Source organism: Balaenoptera acutorostrata, chromosome 5, assembly GCF_949987535.1.
Source record: "Balaenoptera acutorostrata chromosome 5, mBalAcu1.1, whole genome shotgun sequence".
Lineage (NCBI taxonomy): Eukaryota > Metazoa > Chordata > Mammalia > Artiodactyla > Balaenopteridae > Balaenoptera > Balaenoptera acutorostrata.
Genome location: NC_080068.1, coordinates 107,395,173 through 107,422,488, shown reverse-complemented (window position 1 = coordinate 107,422,488; position 27,316 = coordinate 107,395,173). Strand labels below are relative to the sequence as shown.

General features: G+C 44.9%; 1 protein-coding gene across 2 annotated transcripts in view; it reads left to right on the top strand.

The window, feature by feature from the left end:
• Window positions 1-27,316, top strand: part of EVC2 (EvC ciliary complex subunit 2) — a 143,901-nt gene that overhangs the window by 12,583 nt on the left and 104,002 nt on the right. For both annotated transcript variants that reach the window (XM_057546799.1, XM_057546800.1), the window contains exons 4-7: window positions 700-768; window positions 2,735-2,921; window positions 8,216-8,325; window positions 12,972-13,025. In XM_057546799.1, the coding sequence (XP_057402782.1) occupies window positions 700-768; window positions 2,735-2,921; window positions 8,216-8,325; window positions 12,972-13,025 (420 nt within the window). The remainder of the gene's footprint in view (window positions 1-699; window positions 769-2,734; window positions 2,922-8,215; window positions 8,326-12,971; window positions 13,026-27,316) is intronic.

The window sequence follows — 27,316 nt, the reverse complement described above, 5'->3', positions numbered from 1 at the left end:
CTGAGAGCTGCTGTGGTCTGTGATTGACAGTATGGCTCCACCCACTGCAGACGGAGGGGGGCAGGGCAGACAGCGGGGAGGCATGGCCTGGGGTCACGGGGCATATGGCAAGGGCGGAAATGAACAGGGACCAGTTGTGATTACGAGGGGCAGTGGGGCTGGCATCTGGTGGGCGAGCTCTGGCTTTCCACTGGTCTCCTTCCAGGGGAGCCATCGTGGGGCTGGAGGAGCCCAATCCTGGGTTGATTCTCTACCTGTTGATGATGCACCCCGCTCATGGGAGGTGCCCCAACATGCTGTGGTCCACGTTCACTCAGTCCCTGCCGTGTGGCTGGTGTACCCCACACAGAACATGTGCGCAGCCCTTAAAGGATTTTTCCATAGCTCTGCTCACATGCCTCCTGCTGAAGTGTCAACCCTGGTTTGCTGAGTCCCTGTGACAATGGTGTCACTGACATGCACCCCAGACCAGGACACAGCCCCGTGTGATCCACGTCCACGTTCTTCTTCCCTCATAGGTTTTAAGTTCCAGTCCTGTAATACTCCTTTTAAAAAAATCTTCAGGATTGATGGGAGTTACTACACCAGCAGAAGTAACCCCTCTGCCTGGCTCTTTTAAAAGTTCATCTTGTACTTTTACTTGACAAATGTAGCATGAAATATTTTTCATTTTCTAATGATTTCTATATTTTATTGTAGTATGGAGACATTTCAAGAGACATTCAAGGAACTTCTGAGAATGGAGTAATTTTTCAGAAATGTGCAGTGGTGAGTATTCATAGGTAGTTTATACTTAAAGAGAAAATAATTGAAGTTGCCCAAATTCTATATTAGTAGAGTTATGTATTTAAAGAACTGGTGAATCACGTGGTTATCTACCCATGTCTGGACACGGGTGATGATGTGACCCGCAGGGATCTTATATTTTATATGGTAGCACCAGGACTAACATTTTTTGGTAACAATAAAATTATTGGCAGTGAAAATCCTCTGTGATCATTTAAAATGAGAAAGTATATATTTTCTCTCAGATTTTAACATTGATATGATGCCCAACAGTTTAAAAATTCACTTAATGTCTTTTAGGTCTTTGACCCTTACTAATCTCATGAGATGGCTTTCACATGATCCTGTGTTGAGGGTCCCCAGGACCACCCTCAGGTTCAATGCTTCCCTAGAAGGACTCACAGAACTCAGAAAAGCGGTTCTACACACAGTTACATTTATAACAGCAAAATGATATAGATTACAGCCAGCAAAGCAAAAGGCACATAGCACAGAGTTCTGGGGAGACCAGGCCCAAGACAGCCAGTCTTCTCCTGGTGGAGTTGAAGGAATAGCGTTTAATTTGCCCAGCAATGATGTGTGGCATCAACCAGGGATGCTCACCCAAGCCATGGAATCCAGGATTTTGATTAAGGATCCATCATGTACACATGGGCACCCACGTCTCTGACCTCTGTTATTCAGGTCACCTGAACATAGCTTGGCCCAAGGCCCTCACCGTGAACCACATTGTTTGCAGAGACTACCTGGGGTGGCCCAAAGCCGTAGGATATAAAGACACTCTTATCAGGCAGGATATGCCAAGGCCTTTAGAGGTTAGTCTCCCAGGAGCTGGTCCTCTCTTTGGGATGTGTGGGGTTTGGACAATCCAAGCCTGCTGAGCTGACCACGTACTGCACAGCCCTCATTTCAGCCCAGGCCCTCAGCTGTCTTGCTCCCCTTCCTGGATAAAATTGGTACTACCAGTTTCTCCTGTGTCCTTCTAGAGATGTTTCCTGCCACATGCACTCAGTTATGAGTGTGTGTGTGTGTGCACATATGTACATACACATACCTTCCTTCTTCCCCTTTTTACGTTGGTGCCAGTATTCCATACACGAAGTTTTACAACTTGATTTTTTCATTTACTACGTTCCAGAGCTCACTCTTCTTGGGACATGCATGGCTTCCCTCTCTTTCCTCAGCTCCTGTGTCTCTTTCAGCAGAGCTGGGGTGAAGGAAGGGCAGGAGTGGTGGGAGACAGGGTTCGAGAGAGGGAGCAGGGCAAGGTCGCAGAGGCCAGGTGGGGAGCCCAGCTGCTGATGGGCCACTGGCTTTGAATAGCTGAGCTATTCATTTAACTTTTTTTTTTTCTGGCCTCACCACATGGCTTGTGGGATCTCAGTTCCCCGACTAGGGATTGAACCTAGGCCACAGCAGTGAAAGCCTGGAATCCTAACCACTAGGCCACCAGGGAACTCCCTAGCCCTGGGCTATTCAAATACATGGGCAGGCAGAACCCTGAAGGGGGCGACTGGTCAGGAGACAGGAGACTAGCTTGGGGCAAACCTGGAGATCAGATGGCAGTCAGAGGCCCTGGACTGTCTGGGGCTGAATCTTCAAACTAATAGAGTAAGAAAGAGCCACTGTTTGCTTTTCTTGGTGACACCAGTTGTCACAATCTCCCCAGCCTGACTGTGGTCCTGTGCATGGATGTTTTTTCTTCTAAGTTTCTCTGTGGGCATGATTTCACTGCATTTCAGGGTCCCGGTTTCTTTGAAATTATCTCTGAGCAACAGCTTGGCAAGCGGGAGTCAAAATTCTCCTGGGGCCTTTGAAATCAAACCTGATAAATTCTAGAACCTTTGTGAGACCCTAATCCCGTCCCACGGGCACAGTTGAGCTGGGGCCTCGTTTTGGGAAGTTGGGTTTGCCAGCAAGCCCAACCTCACTTTGCCTCCTGCCCTAGGTGTCCGTGCAGAGCGAGTGGCCGACAGCCCATGTGCGACTGTTTGTGAACAACACGAGGACGCCCGCGGCTACCAACCTCTCTGACCTGCTCTTACTGGACAACATCACGGGCCTCACCGTTAGGGAGTCGGCTGGAAACCAGACCTCAAGAGGGTTCCAGGCTTTCAGGAAGAAGTTTCTGCAAGGTAATAGCCACGTGTATGAAGGGGTGGAAAATGATGAAAACACGTACAGATACTCACAGAGCACGGGATGTGCAGCAGGCATCTTCTTAGACATGTGACATGTGTTCGTGCAGTCGGTCCTCACAACGGATTGTACTGTCAGGGCATCAGAGGAGGAGACCACCGCTCAGTACCTGCACCCAGGAAGCTGGCTTGTCACTTAGGTTGAGAGAGGTGGGTTTTGGGGAAAGAGTTTTTGCAATATATATATATGCAACATTTATTATGAAAAATTTCAAACATACACAGAGATTATACTGAACCCCAATATGTCCATCACCCAGATGACCAAAATGACCATCACTCAGTAAAATGAAGAGCTTGTTTTGCAGAGTGCTGGGCAGACATGGGCGTGGTCTGACATCAGCCCTGGAAGCATGTTCTTGACATGTTCAAGCGTGTTCAGGCGTGTTCACGGGAGTAACTCCACTACTGATTGGCTCCCTTTCAAAGTATGACACCGTCACTGATTGGCTTTCAGAGATGTGTTTCCTGAGGCGAGTTGTCATTGGTTAATTAAGGAGATTTAAAACCAATTCTGGATGCAGTTGTTACTATGACTTCAGAACTGTCAGTTTTCCTAGGAAGATGAGATTTCTTTTATTCTGAGTAGGTGCCCTGTCTTCAGATAAAGAGACTAAGGTGGTGAGGAACTTGCCCAAGGCCATAGGACTGGCACTCAAGGCTGAGATTCAAACTCAGAAAGTCTGGATCCCCCATCCACCCCATACCCAGGATACTCTAGTGCCTCTCACATGCCTGGGACTCTTACTGACCTCTCCACTTCCATACACATGGCCCACGTTGCTCATCAATCCCACCACTCTTTCTCTCTGAGTCTAGATGAAGCCTCAGAATCCTTCTTAACACCATATTATTGACAGAAGCTACCAGTGGAGTTGGTCCACAAGTAGTGACCTCTTTGCTGGCTCTCGTTTAAGCAGTGTCATAAAAACTATATGATACGTCCCAGCTAAGTGATCTTCAGTGCCTTTCTTCAATGATGTAAAAATAAATCCCCCCAATTCTTAAACTGGTGCTCAGAGAAAAGAACGTGGGGCTGTGAGCAGAGCACAGACTCGATCTCAGACAGACCTAGCTTGACTCCTAACTTAGCCATTTTGGAGCTGTGTGGCCCCTGTAAATCACCGTCTCTGAACTCCAGATGTGGCATGTGTATAACAGCCTCGTAGAGCTGTTGCAGAGGCTAGACGAGGTGATGTGGCCTGGCGCTCTACCTGCTCCAGTGTGGGTTGCCTCTCTGGTCTTGTTGCTCCAGTGGTCTTTTGTAGTCCATGCTCCTGTGGAGCGAACTTGTCACTTTTCTCTCATGACTCGACATCAGATCCTGCTCTTGTGTCTGTCTGGAGGGTCCTTCTCTCCTTCCCTGCATCTCATTCACCTGCCCCTCCTGCATTTCACCTGCTTGGAGCCTGGACCACCCAGGAACTTCATGCATGAACTCACTGACTTCCGCCCCAACACATGAGCTCTGCACACCCTTGAACCTCAGCCTCTGCTCCTGTGAACTGGGGGTGCTGGTGACACACTTTAGGGAGTCCTTCTAAGGAGAAGCTAGTTCATTCACAAAAAGCAACACAGCCTGGCCGTGGGAAGTGATCCCAAGTCCATGGCTATTTTGTTGTGATTATTTTTATTTTTTATTTTTGTGTTTGGTAAAAAACACATAAGATCTACCCTCTTAACAAGCTTGTAAGTATACAGTACAGTACTGTTAACTGTTGTACAGCAGATCTGTAGAACTTTTTCATCCTGCATGACTGAAACTCTATCCCCGTTGAATAGCAACTCCATTGCCCCCGCCTCCCAGCTGCTGGCAACTATGTTTATTCTTGTGACTGTATTATTATTGTATGTATGCCCTCGCCTTACCTCTGCCTACTAGATTCTACATGCCCTGAGAGTAATATCCAAATTGTGTTTGTCTGTAACTTACTGCAGTCTCAAGGGATATGACATTGGTTTTCAACTTAGTGGCATGAAACTTTTTTCCCAAAGAATAAGTGTAGAACTACAGAATCAAATGACCCATCCGACCCCAGCTCATTGATGCTCTGACAATATCAATATCATTTTCATCATCATCATCATTTGCTGCTTTAAAAGAGCCACAGGTCCAAGAGGGATGGGTGGCTTCCTACTTATTAACTGGGTGACCCTAAACGAGTCACTTCATCTCTGTCAGTCTCAGTTTTCTCTTCTGTCCGCAACAGGAAATATCATACTTTCCATCTGTCTCAGGACACCATTTGGGGGTCAACTGGTTGACGTCCTGCAGACATTCTGAGGGTGATAAAATCACTGCCAGGTCTGATTATAATGACCTTCGCCGGTATTATCATTTTAATTAGCAATTTAATCTTTATCACCTTATCTTTATGATCTAACTTTTATCATTATACACAAATAAAGTAAAAATGTTGAGGATTTTCAAAGCAAAAATCCTAGGGATTCCACAGGCTCAGTGCTAATTTCTCCTCTTTTCTTTACATCTTTTTGAGGTCTCAATACGTTGAGAGATGAAGCACATTATAGCGTATTAGGGATAAAATATCACCCCTGATACAGGTACAGGCAGAGCCAGAGGACAAGTGTAGGTGAGATCAGGTGGGCTGGCTGACTGACCAGCAGAGTTGGACAGGCTTTGTCACCCACTGGGCATGTTGGGATGGCTCCCCAATCGTGACAAAAAAGCAAGCAGGAGTCTTGCTTTCTGCCAGTAGCCCACTCCCACGAGTAAGATAGGCTGACTGGCAATGCATACCCAAACTTTCCATCGGATGGCGTGCATTGCCCAGTGAGAAAGGGGCAGGGAGAGGCCAGCCCTGTTTCAGGTGGGGCACCCATGCTGAGGGACAGAAACCTCAAGGGTGGTGAGTGTGTGCTTCCCTTGCCGATCTCCATCGTTTTATTCTCCAAACCCACTGGGCTCCTGGTTAATCTGAGGATTGCCAGCGGGGTGACTAGTGCCCTGGGGAAGGAGAACAGCTGTTGGTCGGGACTCAGGACAGCCCTGCTCCCCCAAACCCCCATTCGTTGCCCCTGTGTGTGTCCTTCTGGAACTGCTGGTTGGTGGAAGAAATTTTTTTTCCTGCCCCATGAAGGTTTTGGAAATGACTTGAGTGTTACATTATTGAAATAAACTCAAAGGATACTCCAGACCCAAGGCTGGAAATTCTCCCTAATTCTAATACCCATTCAGATCACATCCTGCTATGCTATTAAACAAAGTATATCAGGGGTTTTGCAATATGATTCAAGGACAACCCTGAGTTCATTTGCATCAAGATCCTCCAACAATGACCTGCCAGCACCTCCCTTTTGCAAATTCTCCCGGAGAAATTAAAAGTTCAGGAATGAATCCCTGACAGATAGAAATCCAAATATATTCAAGTCCAAAAGGAATTAAAATCTGAGATCAAAATTTTTGCCCTTGTAAGTTTTGAAGTCCAAAGTCAAAATTCTTAAATTAAGGTTCCCCAGACCATCTTCCCACTGTTTTATTCTGTCCAGACTCCCCCGATGGTTGTTGCTGCTGGGAGGAGTTGGGGTTCCTTCAGCAGAAGAAAGGGTGCAGCTCCTTGACTCAGAAGCTGAAATTCATTGAACCCCAATTTTTTCATATGCTTCACTTTTAAAAATTTCCATAGACTTAAGGGGACACAAGAGAGTATCATATAAACAAAATGTGGTCTATCCATACGGTGGGATATTACTCAGCAATAGAAAGGAATGAAGTACTGGTACACACTATGACATGTATGAACCTCAAAAAAAAGAGGTTTGCTCGGGGAAAGGAACCTGACACAAAGAACACAGCTTGTATGATTTCATTTCTATGAGATGTCCAAAAAGGCCAATTAGTCCCCAGAAAGTAGATCAGTGGTTGCCTAGGGCTGGGGGTGGCTATGGAGAGCAACTGCCATTGGGCACCAGGCTACTTTTTAGGGTGATAGGGATGTTCTGAAATCAGACTGTGGTGATGGCTGTACAACTCTGTAAGTATACAAAATTCTCTGAATCTCACGCTTAGAACAGGTGAATTGGGTGATGTATAAATTTTATCTCAAAGCTGTTTTTTTTTAAAAAAAGGAGTATCACAATCCCATTTCCACATCCACCCTATTCAGACAACCAGCCGCCAGTTTCAGCCTCTGGACAGACACGGCCATGTCCCCAAAGCAGCACTCAGCGTCCTCCCCAGGCCGTGGCTGAGGCTTAGAGCATCCGTCAGAAAGAGCAAGGACAGAGATGTTGCTTTAGTTCATACGTGCCTTCGGTTTCTGCCAGGTATCTGGAGCCCACCTGAGAACGTCAGCTCAGTGGGAGAACTCCGCCTTTAGTAGTTAAGGTGGGCACAGTCCATTTCCAACATCAGACGGAAGGGTCCCCAGGGCACGCCGGCTCTACCTCCAGAAGGTGGGGCTGAGACATCCCTGCCTCCTGCAAAACTGGAAACCTGCAGTGGCGGCCACCCTGTCACCCGCTTTCGTTTGGGGTCCCTCTTTTTGCACCCATGCCTCCGGAGCCTGCTTGTTCACCTGGGGGTGTGACTGAGTGTGACCCCTCCCGATAGCAGAGCCGTCTTCTTCTAACCAGTCCTGGCTTCTGATTAAGGGGAGCTTTGAGTCAGAAACCCCGTCTCCTAGGAAGCGTCTCTGTTTGTGTAATTAAGCCATCGAAGGCCAGCCAGAGACCATGAGGTTGGAGGAGACCCTACGTGAGCCTGAGTGACCTTCTCCACTGCCCCCTCCCGGGCCCGGTCTGGCACTGCTTCCCTGTGCTGCGGCTGGGCTTTCAGAACCAGCTGGAGGTGTCAAAGCGGCAGCTAGTGTCGCCCAAAAGTCTTATAAAAACTCTGTCCCATCATTGTGTGGATGGGATCATTGGGAACAAATAGGTCCCCACCTGGATTCAGAACAAAACAAAAAGGTTCTGGATTTCCTAAGTGTATGACATCCTGAATTAGGAGGACTGGCCCGCCCAGCCCCAGGATGGGGTGGAGCCCAGGTAAAGCTCCTTGTAAGGGTGCTGACAGCGCTTCCAAGTGAAAAAAGTGGGGGTCCAAGAGCACACCTGCCCAGTTTCTTCTCCCTGATAAAAAAGTATGTGAGATCGAAGGGGCTCTTGCTGCCGCTGTCAGCTGTGATGCCAGCCGCCTGTGGATGCTTGGCTGTGTCTGGGGTGTGGCAGGGGCCCCGTTCTTGACCCACATGTGCCTTCTCTCTGAGCAGTTGGAGACTCCTTCTCCGTCAGCTACACAGCCTCGCTCGAAGCCAGAGACGTTGGGAGTGGAGAGGTCCTGATGCTTCCTGCCCAGCTCTCCTTCCAGAGTTCGTCACCGGTATTGTCTTTGTTACTTTGATTTCTCTCTAGTCACTGTTGTTTTAGAAACCCTGGACACAACATCTGTTAGTTTATTCTTTTCTTCGTTCCATCCTTCATTTGTTCAGTGACACCCAATTCTGGATAAATGCGCAGGCCCTGGAATCTCACACACTTTACCATGAATCAGGCTCGCTCGAAGCTCCTTGTGACCTTAATTATTTTAACCTCTGTGGACCTGATTATCAAGATATGTAAACGATAGATGTTAATTTCTCATCGCTGTGTCTTGGGCGTAGTAAACACTCAACCAAATATCTCCCATTTGTATTGGTTTGCTAGAGCTGCTGTGAAAAAGTACCACAGACCAGATGGCTCAAAAACAACAGAAATTTGTTTGTCCACAGTCCTGGAGGCTGGAAGTCCAGATCAAGGTGTGGGCAGGGTTTGTTCCTTTTGAGGCCTCTGCCCTTGGCTTGTAGATGGCTGTCTTCTCCCTGTGTCCTCACATGGTCATGCCTCTCTGCATGTCTGTGTCCTAGTGTCCTCTTCTTTTAAGGACACTTTTCAGGTGAGATTAGAGTTCACCTTGATGGTGTCATTTTACCTTAATCACGTCTGTAAAGGTTGTCTCCAAATACAGACACATTCTGAGATACTGGGGATTAGGGCTTCAACATATGGATTTTGGGGGGACGTGTAACCCCATTACTATTAGCACCTTCATTTTCCATTCACTTCTTTGTTAATCCACGTAGGCAGTGAATGTGGTTGGTTGCATGACCCGTGCTACATGCTGTGCACTCCTGGGAATACAGAGGAGGAGATCTGTGCTCCGCTCGAGGCCGGAGGTATTGGGAGTGGAGAGGTTCTGTTGCTTCCTGCCCAGCTCTCCTTCCAGAGTTCATCACTGGTATTGTCTTTGTTGTCAAGACAATATTGTCAAGATCTCCGGCCTCTAGATCAAGGAGCTCGTGCTCTAGTTACTCTGGTCATTTTATTCTGATTTCAGTCCCTGGAGAAAGTACCTTTTATAATAGACTTAGAAAATGAGGCTCCAAGGGTGACTGCCCCAGGTCACGTGGCAGAATCAATATCGGACCCCACAGCTGCCGGATCCTTCCATCCAAGGCTGAGGGGCCTGTGTGCAATGTTTCTGCTGCAATAAGAAAAATAGTCCTGGATAAAATTAAATAAAATGAAAGATTCCCAAAAGGTAAAGACCAGATATGAGAAAACTGTATAAAACTGTCAGAAAAGACAAATGTCTCAGAATACAATTAAGTGCAAAGTCAAGAACAGAGGACAAAGAAGGATACAAAAATGGAGATAAAATGGCCCAGAAGAAATACCATCCGAATTTCAAAGGACAGGAAACCAAATATGTTAAAGTCAAAATTTAAGATAAGGCAACAGTCAGAAACCAACAGTGAGAAACTCAGAAACCCAGTGAAATTGGAAGCCTCCACCTCATCATGTAGGGAGGGGACGTTAGGCCAGGGCGGCTTCACCTCCCATCAGAGCCTGGGGGGGCTGGTGGGACAGCAGGAGGCATGAGGTCCGGGGCCTCTCACTCCAGGGTGACCTCCTTGGCTGTCACCCCCGACGGGTCCTGTCCGTTGCTTTGCTTGGTGCCTGTCTGTGTCATATCAACCCCATCCCCCCCAGTAAACCCCCATCCGCCACTAGAATGTCACTCCATGAGACCAGGGACCCCAATGGCCCTATTCCCAGGTGTGTTCTCAGTGCCAAAAATAGAGCCCCACCCACACTAGTTGCTCAGTAAATATTTGTTGAGTGAATGAATGAATAGATCAGTGAACTAATGGTTCTTGGGCAGGTGTGTTTTTTTTCTTTTTTAACTTCTCTGAGCCTCTAGTTTCTCATCAGTAAAAGGGAGATTGTTCTATAGTCTCCAGTCTCTTGTGGGGATAAAAGAGATGATTTTATATTTGCACGTGGCCTGCAGTTTCTTTCCGTCCCCTTCCAAGCCTTCAGCTGCTCTCTGGGCAGTTCTGTAGACAGAGTGGAGAGTCCCCCTGCCCACCTGGAGATTCCAGAGCTCCAGGCTTCACATGTGTTGTAGGTTCCCGCCTGCGTTAGACCGTCAGCATCACCCTTCCTGGCCCTGCCTTAGAAAAGGCTCGTGGAAGGCCGGCGTTTGCTGAGTGGATAAGTGCTGATGATAGTGAGAGGCTCCTATGCCTCGTTCTCCAGTCGGTTCACCCATTTGGACTTCATAGTTTCTTTGGGTGACTCCTAGGCCTTCCTGCGTGATGGCAAGAAGGTCCAGTGTATTTGGGGCTGAACATGATCAAAGTTTGAGTGAGACTCACGACAAGTCCCCAAGAGAACATTGGTCTACTCTGCTTGTCAGCCATAAAGAGGCTCACACTACAAATGGGAGAATAAAGGAGTTATTTAAAAATGCAGGTGCCCAACTTGAAATCCTTCAAGTTAGCGTGGAGCTGGTGTCTGGTATTTCAGAGGTGGGAACGCTGTCCTCGCTGTGTTTTCAGAACAGTTCAGTGTCTCTGAGTTTCAGTTTTCCCACCTGAGAAATGAGAGGGGTAGGAAGACTCCCCACAATCTCTTCTAGTTCTGACATTTTCACATGGTATGAGAGCGGTGGAGAGGGTAATAAAAATAGTTACCACTTACTAATCCTCACAGCATGAAGTAGGTACTGTCAGAGATGCATTGTGTTTAGATCTGGAAACTACTTTCTCAAACACACACAGATGTGCACACATGCATGCACACGGATACACACACATGCACACACATGCACGTGGATATGCACACATACACACATGCACCTGGATGCACACATGCACGTGGATATGCACACATACACATGTACATGGATACACATGCACACACATGCACATGTGCACGTGGCTATGCACACGTGCACACACATGCATATGGACACACATGCATACACATGCACGTGGATATGCACACATACACACATGCACCTCAAATTCATACAAGGGTAGATAAGACAGGACCTAGATGAAGGGAGGTCAAAGAGGGGAAAATCTAGAACATTCATCTCCAGTTCCTTACCATTTATTGTATAAACATCCTGCCCACCTTATAAAACCATCACTGGATCTCACGTGGTCCATGTTTCCTGACTTCAGGCTGTGATCTAAAACATGTTTCTCAAGCCTTGAAGTTTATGTAGGCGCGGGGCTGAGGATTCATGTTTTGCAAAGAGATGAAGTACACTTTCAGCCCCTCTCTGCTGAGACTTTGAGTGTCAGGAAACACAGGGAGGAGGGACCCAGAGGGAGTGAAGAGAGAGGAAACTGGCCTTTGAACCCACTAGTTCAGGAGACCCTGAAACTCACAGGGCACCATGAATATTCCGAAGCACAGACAATTCAGGAACAGAAAGGGCCAAGTGATTGCTTCATAGGTGTCTCTTCTTTAGAGACTTGTTTGTTTATTTGTTTGTTTCCCAAAATTTCCATTTCCCTCCTGAAAAAGAAAGTTTGTGGCATTTCGACTTCCCTTGGAAGCCTCCATCAGCTTGTCCTGCTGGCCCGTGATGCATTTGGGATGCCCCAGTGCGCCCAGTGCGGCTGCTGTAACAACTGTAGGGCATGGATCAGGAGGTTTCCTACCTCAGGTGGACCATTGCTCAGGTCAGGGGAAAATGCCTCCAAGTGGCCGTGACAGCATTACACAGGGGTTGCCTAGCTCACTGGACTTCAGGCTCCAAGTCTCCAGGCCAGGTTATCTACATTGATACAACCACCCATCACCACCTGCTACACCCAAGAGCAGTAATACTTTCACAGCACTCCTTCCTATGTGCCAGGCACTGTTCTAATTAATCCTCACAGCAACCCTCCGAGTTGAAGATAATTCCCATTGTACAGATGAGGAAACTGAGGCACAGAGAGGTCAATAACTTGTCCAAAACCAGAGTGCTGGAGAGTGATAGAGCCAGGCATGAACCGGGGTATTCTGGTTCTCTCCAGACTACCCTGCACTGCCTTTCAGTTGCAAGATATTCTGACTCTACCCCCAGGAAGAAGTATGAGCTCATGTTAAGTCTCCTCAGATACCACATGGTTGGACAGATAGCAGTCATAACGCTCACCCTTCATTTTTCCATTTCCTATGTTTTCTAAGCAGAGGAGTATTAGAAGGTATTGGGAGGAGACACATAGGGAGTTGGGGTTTAGGGGTGTTGGGAGCATTGGAAAGAGGGCCGACAATCGGAGCAATGACATCGGAGCCTGTGATTCTCTCCCCCTTCCTGAAGGGGACAGACCAGATCCCGGAGGGTGAAAGTGGCTGCTCCAGGTCACGGGGCGGGTAAGCTTCAGGGTCATCCCTCACCCCAGCCCGACCTGACCGTAACCCCAAGTGTTTCACCACCAGGGCACGCTGCCTGGGCTTCCCTGGCAATTAGGGAAACTGGTGTTTGGATTTCACACACACCTCTAGGAGAGAAGGAGGCATCACAGTTTCATAGACCTTTCCCCCAAAGGGACTTTAAGACCCCTACAAGCCTCCACCCCCGAAGTCAAGGGCCCGGTGTTGCTCCAGGCACGGTGGGTCGGTGGGTCGGAAACACGAAATGTTACCCCGTGTCTCAGATGCCAAAACCTATTTACTGAGGTGCTTTCTTTTTTCTTTTTCTAGAACAGAGCCCAGCTAAAAGCCCTTTTCACCATAACAACAGAAGAAAAGATAACGGTAGGAGAAAATCTTTGACCTGGACACCCGCTTTATGCCCCCAGTGTGTCTTTTTATGCCTTTGGTGTGTGGTCTCTTGCTGTCCTCAGAGCCAAGGGTAGGGACCTGCCGCTGGCCTTAGCCTCCCAGACACGAGCCAAGGCTGGGGGCTCTGTGCAGTCTGGGGTCCCCCGGTGTGGCCTGAGGCTGTCTGGCTAGTTTCCTGGATGACCCTTTCATCTGGGCAAGATGGGTCGGTCACTGCCTGGGCAGGCTGGGGCTCCACCCGCCCATCAGCCGGCTGGTACCCGCCCTGCAGTGTTCACCCCACGGCTAGTGGGTGGTCATGTTTTGTCTTCCCAGAGCTGCCCAGGGCCCTGCAGGCCTGCTTCTGCTGTTCACCATTAACATTTCTCCATTTTTGTTCATCATTCAGTCACCCACAGTTCATGCATTCACTCATTCACATGTTCATCAAGTATTTATTCACCATATAACCACGCTCCACATTTCTTAAGCACCTACTAGGTGCCAGGCATCCTAAGCAGTCTTCATTTGCTGAATTGTGACATCTTCACCATAATCTGAGGGGATAGATTGTATTTTAAATCACCTCCATTTCATAGATGGAGAAACTGAGGCACACTTAGTTCAAGTCATTTGCCCAAGGTCACATGGCTAGTGTGTCAGGGTTCCTAAGACCACTCCCAGGTGCAGCGATTCCCTAGGAGGGCTCACAGGACCGCACACATAGTCGTACTCAGGCTGATTTATGACAGAGAAAGGATGCAAAGCAGAATCAGCAAAGGGAACAGGGACTCAGGGCGAGGTCTGGAGGACGCCAGGTGCAGGCTTCCAGGGTCCTCTCCCGGTGGAGACATGTAGGACACGCTAAATTCCTCTGGCATCAAGTTGTGACAGCACATGTGAAGTGCTATCCACCAGGGAAGCTCATTCGAGACCCAGTACCAGGGTTTGTACTGGGAGCTGGGCACGGGACACCCTCTGCCTGGTACCTCCCAGGAGGACAGCATGTGTTCAGTGTACACCACAGCCTTTGCCCAACAGTTTAGGCCCTGTGAGCCCCTCTTATCAGGAGATGGTGGGAACCCTCTGAAACCTGAGTTCCCAGACACCAGCCGAGGCCCAGCACCTTGAGCAGGCCTCCCAGAGGATGGAAGTCTCAGGCCGGCTGTGTGAACGCCATTCTGCACAGGTAGTGTTAGAACATGATATGAACCCAGGCCCTTTGGCTCCAGAGCCCTGCTGCTGGGCAGTGGGCCTCACTGCCTCCTAGTGAGCCGAATGCCTGCACAGACGAGGCCGGCACAGAACCCGAGTCAGGCGCACAGGTGCAGACAGTTCTCCTGGCTGGTCTGTGAGCTCCTGCCGGGCAGCACTATGTCTGATTCCTTCTTGTGTCCCGCACGGTGCCTTACATTGTGGGTGGCACTCAACAGGTAAATATCCCGTGATTGAGCTGATTGTCATCAATGCTGCGTGATTGCAGTAAAGGTCAGAGAACATTCATTTAATCAGTATTTATGAGCCCTGCCTCCATGTCCCAGACCTTCTCACGTGGATGGAGACGAGCCGTACCCAGGTCTTCAGGGCTGTCTCCAGCTCATTGCCTTCAGGAGAAGCAGGAATAGGTGGCCCCCCTGGGCTGCAGACCCATGGGTGCAAGGCTTGGCAGTGGAGCAGTGGGTTGGATTTCAGCCCCACTGGCCCCTGGGCCAGGTGACCTCTGCCTGTGGACCACGTTCAAGGAGGTCATTATCGAGTGGGGAGATGAGACATATGCAGGTGATGGCCCTAGAGCGTTGTGGGAACAATGGGCTTTTGCACCAGAGGCCTGGACTTGCATCCCTGTTTTTCCACTGATTGTATGTGACTTTGGGCACATTACTTACCTCCCTGGACCTCAGTATCCTGGCTGTAAAATGACAATAATAATAGTACCCACTTCATAGGGTGGTCATCAAAGTAAACGGATTGATGCAGGCGAAGCACTCGGCCTTGCATTCTGTAAGTGCTCAATAAACATCATCCGTATTATCACACATGGAAATAACGCTGCTGTGCAAGTGTTCTGTGTTAATTGTGAAAAGAATGTTAGGTATCAGGGTCTCAAGCTTAAATTCCCACGAGGGCCATGCCAGTACTGTAAGTGTGTGAGTCAGGCCCATGCAAGATTCTAGGGCGCAGTGGAGTCTGAGGCAGCCTGGAGATTCCGATCGCCCATCACCCACCATCCCTCCCCCACACTGAGACATTAAACAAGGGCAAAAAGTCAAACAAACCATGTACATCAGCTGTGACTGAACTTGTGAGGTTGTGACCCAACATACAGATCATAGGTGCTGGGGGTACTGACAAGGGAGAAAGGGTGGGCTGGGCGGGCTGGGTGGATGGCAGGCCTCTTGGAGGAGGTAAGAATTCACTTGGATCTTAAAGGAAGGAGTTAATTAAGGGTGGAGGAGAGGTTTCTAAAATATGTATCTGAAGATCTGACGTCAAGGTTAAGCCTGTTTGACTGTAGGTTGGACGTGAACCAGGGTTTACTGGGCTTGAGCACAGTGCCTGGCACCTTTTAGGTATACGTAAGGAGGAGGCTCGGCCCTTGCCAGCTGCAGCGTGTGTTCTAGCACGGTTGACTTGGGCACCTGCAAAGATAACGTCGTTATACTAGGAAAGTGTGACCGTGATGAATAGGAGGAGCTCAGCAGTGAGGTATAAGCTCCTCTGACATTTTTATCAAGCAGTTAAAAGATACAAAGCAAAGACATTGAGTAACCCATTGTGTAAATTGGGAACTGCAACACTTGGAAGAGACACCATCACCTCCTTAATTTCTTATTAATTTCCTGAGGGTGAAACTGATATATGTCAACTAAGACCTCAAGAAGTCTTCTTACCCTTTCTGCCTCCTGGATGAATAGAGAGGAAAAGAATCACTCCACCCTGTGCCGGACATTGAGTGCAGGTGTTCTTTTTAAAAAAATTTTATTGAAGTATAGTTGATTTACAATGTGTTAATTTCTGCTGTACAGCAGAGTGACTCAGTTATACATATATATATACTTTTTCATATTCTTTTCCATTGTAGTTTATCACAGGATATTGAGTATAGTTTCCAGTGCTATACAGTAGGACCTTGTTTATCCTATGGATAGTAGTTGAGTGGAGGTGTTCTGATTGAGCTGGACTTCACTCCAGCTTCTTGTAGTGAAGCTGGGCACCCTGCCAGGCACCAGAAGAACAGGTCACCATACTTCACTGCAAGGATCTGAATCTAATCAAGAGAGGGACATTTAAACCAATTGTTATGTCACCCAAATTCATTTGAAATGGAGTATAATTCAAATAATAACAATAATAGTGGAATTTGGGGGAGGAATGTGATCAAATCAAAGTTTCACCTGGAAATATAAATTTACAAAGCTAGATGAGAAAATTTCGAAATGAAGAGTAACAAAGGAGGATTTGCCCTAGCAGATATAAAAAATTAGAAAGCTATATTAATGCTGTATTCAGGTCCTGCAAAAAAAGTCAGACCGGTGGAACAAAATAGAATATCTACACATATGTATACATGATAAAATGATATTTCAAATCAACGGGAAGAGAATGTCTCATTCATAAATTTGGGGGGCAACTGACTGGATCTTTTGGAAGAAAAATGAAGGTGAATTCCCTCAACAGATTTAAATCTAAATGGATAAAACAATTTGTAAAAAGTAAATATTGGTTAATATGCTATGAAAAAAACCATGGGGGAAAACCATGGGTCTGAGTACACAAAATAGTTGAAAACTTTACATTTGAAAACAGTATTAAGAAAGGTAAGGGGTAAACTTGGGAAAATATTTGTAGCATACATTAAAAAGGATTAATGTCTGTATAATACATTATAAAGAGCTCCTATTCATTAATAAGATAAAGAATGCCTCAGTAGATAGCTATGTACGATATGAGAATTTCTCAAATACAAAGATTTACAATGTGTGCCCTTGGTCACAGTGGAGGGAACGTGTAAGTCCACTGGCAAAATCATGTGGCTTTGGGTGTAACTCAGAGGGCTGGAAGCATGCAGTCGCATATCATCACGTCTGCCTTCTCTGGGTCACTTCTTCTTTGGATGACTTACCAGCCTTCTCCCTGTTCAGTCCTGCTGCCCTCCAGCCCATCATCCTGAAACACCAGCCTGCTCACCTTCTATTCTGGAGGGGCTCCCCATTGCCTGCTGGATAAAGCCCAATTCCCTTACGTTAGGATTCAGGCTCCACCAGGAAAGGTGACCTCTGCTATCTCCCTGTGCCGTGGGGTTCCTGTGTTTTCCACATCGCTCTGGTTTTACACATGCTGATCTTTTCCCACCTGTCCTCTGGCAGCTTGTAAATATCCTGCAGGACCCTGACCAACTTTCTCCACCTCTGTGATTCCTTCACATCCCCCAAGCAGGCTGTTGGCACCCCTTGCTGGGATCCAGTGGCATTGGGACATCTGATAAACCTTGTCACTCTGTGACATTGAGATTATTCCCCTGGTTGGCACTTAATACATTTTTGTTGACATCAGAATAGAATTTTTGCCCAGGGGGAGACTTTAAAGATTATCTACTTTTACTTCCTCATTTAAGAGTAAAAAAAACCTCAGGTCCTGAGAGGCTCTGGGAACTGGCCAAGGTCCTGAAGCTTGATACAACATTGAGGAATGGAATCATGCTGTGCAGTTTGTTCTGTACTCCAAGCCTTAGTCACTGGATTGTAACTTACAGACCTCTATTAGTGAGTGTGATTGTCTCTGTTTGTGGTTACCTTCAAGCTCTTGCTCTTGCCAGAGTTATCAGAGTCTCTGCCCTCAGAGCTGCCCGTCAAGGGCTGTGGGACAAGGGTCAGCAAGTCACTGACTCCTCTGCTTCTTCAAGCAGTTGAAGGATTTCAACTAAATTACTCCTAAAATGTCTTTCAGAGAAATCATTCTGTATGCTCCCCCCTTCAAACTTTTCCTGGTTTGGGGAGGGGGTGGGATTTAATATACGTCTATTGTGGACACTTTAAACAAACAACCCCTCCACACACACACACACACACACACACACACAGACACAAGGAGAAAGTTAGAAGAATAAGATAACATTTCTTCATATCCCTACCACCAGAGATAACCATTGCTAGCATGGTAGTTTCTTGCCTTCTGCAAGTCTATAAATATATTTATTACGTAATTGAAGTCAAATTGTATAAACAATTTTTCCTCATGCTTTTGTAACTTGTTATTGGATTTTAAGCATTTAAAGCATTTCTTTTGAAAGTCTTTTCTTGTCTGGCATTGCTCTTCATAAATGCAGTGGTGGAACTCATCAAAGGAATCTGCTACCAGCTAATATGTGATTAAAGTGGTGGTAATAATGGATTCTTTTCCAGAGACAAGAAGGAAAGTTAGTGCGGGCTCTGGGGATAAGACAACTGGGGTCACTGAGCCACATCTTTTTCTTTATTCTTAGTTAATGAGTTTAAGGTAGATAGGCTCTTTGAAATTCTGTACTTAAAATGATTATCAGTGGAATTTGTCTGCAAGATTTTTGCCCTCATTTTACAGATGGGGAAACTGCAGCGTAGGGAGGGAAAGGCTCAGGGTCCCACAGTGTGGTAGGGGAGGAGCTGAGAGTTGAACCCCCAACGAGGGCCCAAGTCCATGGTCTTTACGAGTATGTTCTGCTGCTTCCCATAGTGTTGTTTCTGGTCCTCATCATTTCTCCATTGGCTGAGTCACCCAGGTTCACCCTCCTCCAGGCTGAAGTCACACAGCATATGGATTTCTCTTTCTAAAATACTGATATGACCATGTTACTTCCTGGCTTAAAACCCTGCAGGGAGCCCCCTAAGCCCGTAGGATGATGTCGCAAGTCCCTAACCTTCTCTTGAAGGCCGTCTGGGACCTGGGCTGTGTCTCTTGCATCTGCAACCTGCTCATGTTGTTCCCTCTGCCTGGCTCACCCTCCTCCTGGCCTGGCTCGTTGTCTTCTCCCCACGGGTCACCTCTTGGAAGGTCTTCTTTGTCCTTTGAGCTGGGTTAGGGGCTGCCCCTCTTCTCCCCTCGCCCTAGTCACACATGTCGCCCCAGCCTGCGTGCCTGGCCATTCCTCTATAGGATGCTGAGCTCCTCGGAGCAGGGCCTGGGTCTCTTTCCTCCTTGTCTTTCCTTGTCAAGAAAGGTTACCACCACATCTAAACATTGAGTCAAACCTGGCAGTAATTGTGATGTAACCACTTAATAGAAATTTTCAGGTAAATGGAATTATAACAAAGCTTGATTTTTGCACCCATGATGTGTGAATTCTGTATTTAAAGCATTGTTCTAAAGATTAAAAAGGAATTACTTGGCCTCTGATGAAAGTTCAATAAAGATGTTGATAGTTAAGCGTAGTTTTGAAGGGAAGGCTTTTGGCCAGAGACTCAGGAATTCTAAAATTCTGCCCTGCTAGTCACTTACCCCAGAAGGGTGAGCTGTCTACTCAGAGAGGGAATCAGAATGTTCACAGCACAGGGGCACAAGCCCCTGATGACTCAGTGCAGGGCTCCTGGTAAAAGGCCAGGCTGGAGCCTGAGCCCTGGAGAGGCAGCTGCAATCTGAAGGCTACTAGCCTAGACCGTGGGGTGTGAATCCCGGGTCTGTTACTTGTTAGCTCTGTGACCTTGGGCCATTTATTTAACTTATTTATACTTTGGCATTGTAATCTGTAAAATATGGATTAAAATTGTGCCCACTTTATACTATTGTCATGGGGAGTGAATGGATAAAGCATGTAAAGCACTTGGAACTATCCTTGGCACTCAGTATCTGCTCAATACATATTAGCTATAATGATGGTGGTGATGATGGTGATAATGATGGTATTGATGGTGATGATGGTGATGTTATGGTAAGGACGATGATGGTGACGATGATGGTGATGGTGGTGAGGGTGATGTTGATGGTGATGATGATAATGATGATGATGGTGGTAATATGAGTGATTATGGGGATTTCCCTTCCCATAAAGCTATATCTTGAGATTCCGTCTTCTTTGGCCATTTGTATGGAGGAGGGAAGTTGAAGAGTAGAGGCGTTGTGGACAGGTCAGGGGATCAGGACCTAGCTTAAGTTAGTAACAGAGATAAATGAAGAAGGTTGAAAAGAAGAAAGTGGGACTTGTGAGTGGGCTTGCCCCAAGGAGGTAGTCTTTACCTACGTTTGCTTATCACCTGGTGTTGGAAAGTAGGAATTGCAGGAGAGAAGGGGAGAAAGGTGGTGTGATCCGCAGAGCTGGCCTGGCTTTGTCCTCTTCCTAAATACAGGCGTTCATTCCTGCAGCCGTGTTGCTGAATGAAGCTCCTGCTCCCCACACTGCCTCGACTCTTCAAATTCTCTTGGCCACGTGACTGGTCAAAAGAGGGCAAGATCTCAAGATGGAGATTCAGAGAAGGTGGAGGTGGGAAGAGGAGGAGTGAGGTGGCTTGTCTTGGCTGTTCTACTTCCTGAAACAGGAAAGGGAGGAAGGGAGGGAGACTTTGAGAGAAGGAGTTAGTTTTGTTCCTGCTTTTTTTAGTACATTGACGCTGCCTGCCTGTAATTCTGTCCCAATATCTGTTTCTGGTTCTCATCCATCAGATAAGTAACTTCTACCACGGTGTGGGAGGTTGAGATTAAAAATGTGTTTAGAAAACCACACAGCCCCCTGGACGGTAAGTAGTATAATGTACCGGGGAGAACACACAGACTTTGGAATTAAGCAGAGCTAGCTCTGTCCCTCGTTAGCTATGGACTTTGATTAACTATCTGATCTCTTTGCATCTCCATTTATCTATCAGTGGAGTGGGAATAATACATCCCCTGCAGGATTGCTGAAGATTGAATGAGATAAAGCAATACCACACTTTTTCAGTTTCCTAGGGCTGCCACAACAAATTATCACAAAGCTTAGAACAACAGAAATTTATCCTCTCACCGTTCTGGAGGCTCGAAGACTGAGATGAAGGTGTCGGCAGGGTCATGCTCCCTTTGAAGACTCTAGGGAAGAATGCTTCCTTGCTTCTTCCCAGCTTCAGGTGGCTCCTGGAAATGCTTCCTTGGTTGTAGCTACATCACTCCAATCTCTGCCTCCATGGTCACGTAGTCTTTTCTCTGTGTGTGTCTGTCTCCAAATCTCCCTCTCCTTATAAGGATACAGTCACTGGATTTAGGACCCACCCTAATGCAGTATGACCTCATCTTAACTTGCCTATGTCTGCAAAGACCTCATTTCCAAATGAGGTCACATTCATAGGTACTGAGGGTTAAGATTTCAGCATAGCTTTTTGGAGGACACAGTTCAACCCCCTACATGCACTTAGCCCAGGGAGTGGCATATCGTAGGTGATCAAATGTCATTCATTCCCTTTCCTCTCCATTCTTCTCCCTAAAGCTGTAAAATTAAAAGTGTTTGCCTCCTGTCAGTAGCAAACTTTGAAAACAAATCGCTGATCTATAGCCTTTTGTTCTCTTTAGACACAGATGTTTTGTCTCCTTTCCATCAATATTTTAATATAACCTCTTTGCACTGCTTTTCATAGTTACCCAGCTTATTGATTTTATTCTTATCTGATAGGTACACAAATCAGAGCTTAGAAGGCTATTTCCAGTGCAAATGGAGAACTTGCATTTCAATTTGGTGCTAATCAAAATGTAAGATTTAGAATCAGGATGTTTGAGTCTGAAAACAGAATTGGTTTCCTGACCACCTCTGATAACAGCTTCTATGGACAGAGGCTGATTCATCATAGGCGAGTCATACGTGGCAACACACTTTGATTCAAGTTCCAGTAATTGTCTGGACCAAAGCTCCTATTCCTGACCTAACTTGGCTTTGACTGTTTGGAAGGTCAGGTTGGACTTGTTGGTCTGTCAGAAAAATGTAACCTTAACTACAGTGTGCATTGTGACCACAGTAATGAGGAATGGGTTAGTTGTCTTCCAGCTCCTATATAATGCGTTAAATGTTCCCATAATCTGCAGCCACTTTTTTACTGAAGTATAGTTGATTTACAATGTTGCATAAGTTTCAGGTGTACAGAAAAGTGAGTCAGTTATACATATATATATTCTTTTTCATATTCTTTTCCCTTGTAAGTTATTAAAAAATATTGAGTATAGTTCCCTGTGCTATACAGTAGGATCTTGTTGGTTATTTTACATATAGTAGTGTGTATATGTTAATCCCAAACTCCTAATTTATCCCTCCCACCCACCTTTCCCCTTTGGTAACCATGAGTTTGTTTTCTATGTCTGTGGGTTTATTTCTATTTTGTATATAAGTTCATTTATATCATTTTTTTAGATTCCACATATAAGTGATATCTTATGATATTTGTCTTTCTGTCTGGTTTAATTCACTTAGTATGATCATCTCTAGGTCCATCCATGTTGCTGCAAATGGCATTATTTCATTCTTTTTTATGGCTGAGTAATAGTCCATTGTATATATGTACCACATCTTCTTCATCCATTCATCTGTCAATGGATATTTAGGTTGCTTCCATGTCTTGACTATTATAAATAGTGCTGCAGTGAACATTGGGGTCTGCAACCGTTTTGAATTAAACTTGTCACAGGTTGGCTTCTCTGGAAGCAGATGCCAAGACAGAATTGGGGTATAACATGGTAACCAGTGTGCAGAAGAGTTGACATAGCTGGCTTGAGACTGCTATCCTTAGAAAGCCCTACTTACAAGGTTAGCCCTTGGCTGGCATCTGGGAACTTGCATTTCAGGATGATTCTCACCATTTACTGAACTATGGGTGGCTCACCCACCAAAACTGTTTTTATAAAGAATATATTTTATGTTGAACACCTCATTTCTTTCTGGAGTCTGGGATTTTGGTACATGACAGGCAGAGGGTGCCTAAGTGACTAGTCCTGAATAAAAACCCTGGGTACCGAGTCTCAAATGAGCTTCACTGGTGGACAGCATTTATGCTCATTGCTGGAGGAATTAAGCATGCCCTTTGTAGCTCCGCTGGGAGAGGACCTTAGAAGCTTGCTCCTGGTTTCCCCGGACTTTGCCCCACATGCCTTTTCCTTTTGCTGAGTTTTCTTTGTATCCTTTCACTGTAATCATAGCTGTGAGGATGATTATATGCTGAGTCCTTTGTGATTATGTATGAGTCTTTGTGAATCATCTAACCTGGGGGTGGTTGTGGGGTTCCCCCAACACAATCAGATCACCTGTGAAGGGGAGGAGGAGGAAGCAGGTTTGAGCAGAGGAAGAAGTCAAGTGTGATCCAGGCTGACAAAGCTTCACCTGGCAGAGAGCTCTTGGGCAAGTGTTGTCACCTGTCTGAGCATCCCTCATCAGGCTAAATGGCTGGCCATTATGCCTCTGCCTTGTTCTGTTACCAGATGTCAGCATGACCTAGGTGAGGTGGCTCTCTGCAGCTGATCTAGACCATGAAGTGGGAGGTCTACTGACCACACTGCCCGTAGCTGGACACCTAGTCCTTCCTTGAAGTGAGATCTGGGTGGTGCATCTCCTTGTCTACCAAACTTACCTTTAGAACTCATTATTATCATTTTTTGTCTCCTGATTATACAAGTAATACATGCCCATTATAGAAAACACAGAAACGTAAAGAGAAAATTCATCAAGTAACTACGCTCAACAAAATTCTGGAATATTTTCTTCATAGGTTCCATATATGGGTGCATATATATTATTTTTATCTTAATGTAATTGGGATTTTTATGTATATACAGCTTTGTGTCTTCTTTTAAAATGTTATACTAGGATATAGACATTTTTTATATTACTAAAAATTCAGCACACAAAAGTCAGTTGCTTTTATATACATATACAATGAACAATCCAAAAAGGAAATTAAGAAAACAATTTAATTTACAGTAGCATCAAAAAGAATAAAATACTTAGGAATAAGCTTAACCAAGAGGTGAAAGACTTGTACACTGAAAGCTACAAAACACTGCTGAGAGAAAATTAAAGAAGACCAGTAAGTGGAAAATCATCCCTTGTCCATAGACTGGAAGACTTCATATTGTTATGATCTACAGATGCAGTGCAATCTCTGTCAAAATTCCAATGGCATTTTTTTGTAGAAATAGAAAGAAAACCCATCCTAAAATTCATATGAAATCTCAAAGGAACCCAAATAGCCGAGACAGTCTTGAAAAAGAACAAAGTTAGAAGTCTCACACTTCCTGATTTCAAAACATTACAGAGCTGCAATAATCAAAGCAGTGTGGTAATGTCATGAAGACAGACATATAGACCAATGAAAAGAATAGAGAGCCCAGGAAAAAAAAACCCTCACATCTATAATAAAATGATTTTCAACAAGAGTGCCAAGAGTATTCAATGGGGAAAGGATAGTCATTTCAATAAATGATGTTTGGGAAACTGGATATCCACCTGCAAAAAAATAAAGTTGGACCCCTACCTTATACCATGTACAAAAATTAACTCATAGAGCATCAAAGACTTAAATGTAAGACCTAAAACTATAAAGCTCTTAGAAGCAAACATGTGGGAAAGCTTCATAACATTGCATTTGGCAGTGATTTCTTGGATATGACCCAAGAGCACAGGTAACAAAAGAAAAAAAACAGATAAATTGGACTACATCAAAATTAACAACATCTGTGCACCAAAGGACACAATCAACAGAGTGAAGGGCAGCTCACAGAATGGGGGAAAATATTTGCAAATCATTTATCTGATAAAAGGTTAATATCTATACCACATAAAGAAATCCTACGTCTTAGTCTGGGCTGCTATAACAAAGTATCATAGACTGAATGGCTTATACAACCCACATTTATTTCTCACAGTCCTTTAGGCTGGGAAGTCCAAGGTCAAAGTAGATATGCCAGTAGATATGGTATCTGGTGAGAACCCATTTCCTGGTTTGTAGATGGCCATCTTCTCATTGAATCCCCCTTTGGCAGAGAGCAGAAAGAGCTCTGGTCCATTTGTCTCTTTATAAGGACACCATTTACCTCCCAAAGGCCCCATCTCCTGATACCATCACAAGGGTGGTTAGAATTTCAACACATGAATTTTGGGAATACACACAAACATTCAGTCCCTAATGTCCTACAACTCAATAACAATAAAAACCAAACAACCAGATTAAAAAATAGGCAAGGGACTTGAACAGACATTTCTCCAAAGAAGATATACAAAAGGCCAGTGAACACATGAAAATATGCTCACCATCACTAGTCATTAGGGGAATGCAAATCACCTCATGTGTTTTTTTATTAAAAAACACAGAAAATAACAAGTGTTGACAAGAATGTGGAAAAATTGGAACCCTTGTGCACTGTTGATGGGAATAAAAATGTGCAGCCTTTATGGAAGACAGTATGGTAATTCCTTAAAAAGTTAAAAATAGAATTATCATATGATCCAGCAATTCCACATCTGGGTATATCCCCAAAAGAATTGAAAGCAGGGTGTTGAAAAGATTGGTATACTCATGTTTATAGCAGCATTATTCACAAGAGCTAAAAGATGGAAACAACCCAAGTGTCTATCAATGGGTGGGTGGATAAACAGATGTGGTGTATTCATACAATGGAATATTAGCCTTAAAAAGAAAGGAAATTCTGACATATGCTACAACATAGATGAAGCTTGAGGGTATTATGCTAAGTGAAATAAACCACTCACAAAAAGACAAATACTGTATGATTCTACTAATATGAAGCCCCTAGAGTAATCATATTAATAGAGACAGAAAGTAGAATGGTGGTCACCAGGGGCTGGGGAAGGAGGGAATGGGGAGTTGTTTAATGGGTACAGTGTTTCAGTTTTGCAAAATGAAAAAGTTCTGGAGGTGGATGGTGGAGATGGTTGTACAGCGTGGTTGTACTTAACACAACTGTACACTTAAAAATGATTAAAATGGTAAATGTTATGTAATGTGTATTTTACTCCATTTAGAAAAATCATTCAACATCTCCTTTTAAATGGTTAAACATTCAGAACTTAAAGCTCCTAGAAAGCAAGATCCTTCTAAGAGGTCATCAGGCACACTTATGCTAAAAGATAGTGGAGTGGCTCCTTCAGTATTCTGAGGGAAAAAGATTTTGGACCTTGAGTGATAGACTCAGCCAAGGTAACAATCAAACAAACACAAAGTAACAATATTTTAACACATGAGAAATAAAAATATTTTCTAAACCAATTTACTTGAGAACACATAAATATGGAAAATACTCTATCAAACTGAAAAAAAAAATACAAGGAAGAGAGAGGAATGGAATCCAAAGAACAAGAAAGCAGTAAAGAGAGCTCTAATGACAGCAGTGCAGCAAGCCTAGAAAGTAGCCAGTCCTGAGTAGATCAGAATGTCAAAGACCTCTGGGAGTGATGATTTTAAGAAAAAAAAAAAAGATGACTCCCTGCAACAGCTAATATCATTAAAGAAATGGGTGTATACCAGGAAGAAAAAAGAAAAGCAGTGAGAAACCCCAGGAAAAACAAAAAGTTACACAAGGAAGTATTGGTCCAAGTTGAAGCAAACTAAAACTATGGCATGATTTTGAAAATTGATAGTGTAAGAAAGGGCACTGCATTAAAAAATATGTGGCTTTTAGGGGCTTATATTTGGTTATACAGGATTACATTCAATTACTTTATTATGCAGTGAATACATATGTCTAATCATAATAATGATATTGTCTTTAAAATTTTTTTACTTTTAGTTTTCAGAATTAACTTATAAACTACCACAAAGACTTAATTGTGGTTGTAGAATATACATACATACATGTATGTATAAAATAAACAAATTCTGGAGGGCAGAAGTGGTGAAAGGAGAGGTGGAAGCAAATATGGGGCACTAGTTTCACCATGTTTCTTCTTTCTTCCTTAGTAAGAACACAAGAAATATTCTCTAAATTTAATGCCATAAAAACTGTTTCAATTTTTTAAAGTTAGACAAAGGTAGCTAACTGAATATAACCATTGAAATTGGGAGAAAGTGTAGGGAGGGTTATTTGTAGGTAACAATCCTTCAAAATTTGGGGGTGAAAATTCATGACCTAAATCCACATCTGTCATAGCAGGAATTCATAATGTGTAATGTTGACATATCAAGAAATAAAGATGTATGCATAATTTCTAGAGTATTTAAGTTAACTAACCATTGTGGTTCACTAAACCATAGAAACTAAAACCAGTATCTATTTAAGATAGTTGCCTCTGGGAAGTGGGGTTAGAAGAGGATGCAGAAGGACACAGGATATTTGCTTCTCTTTTTAAGCCCTTG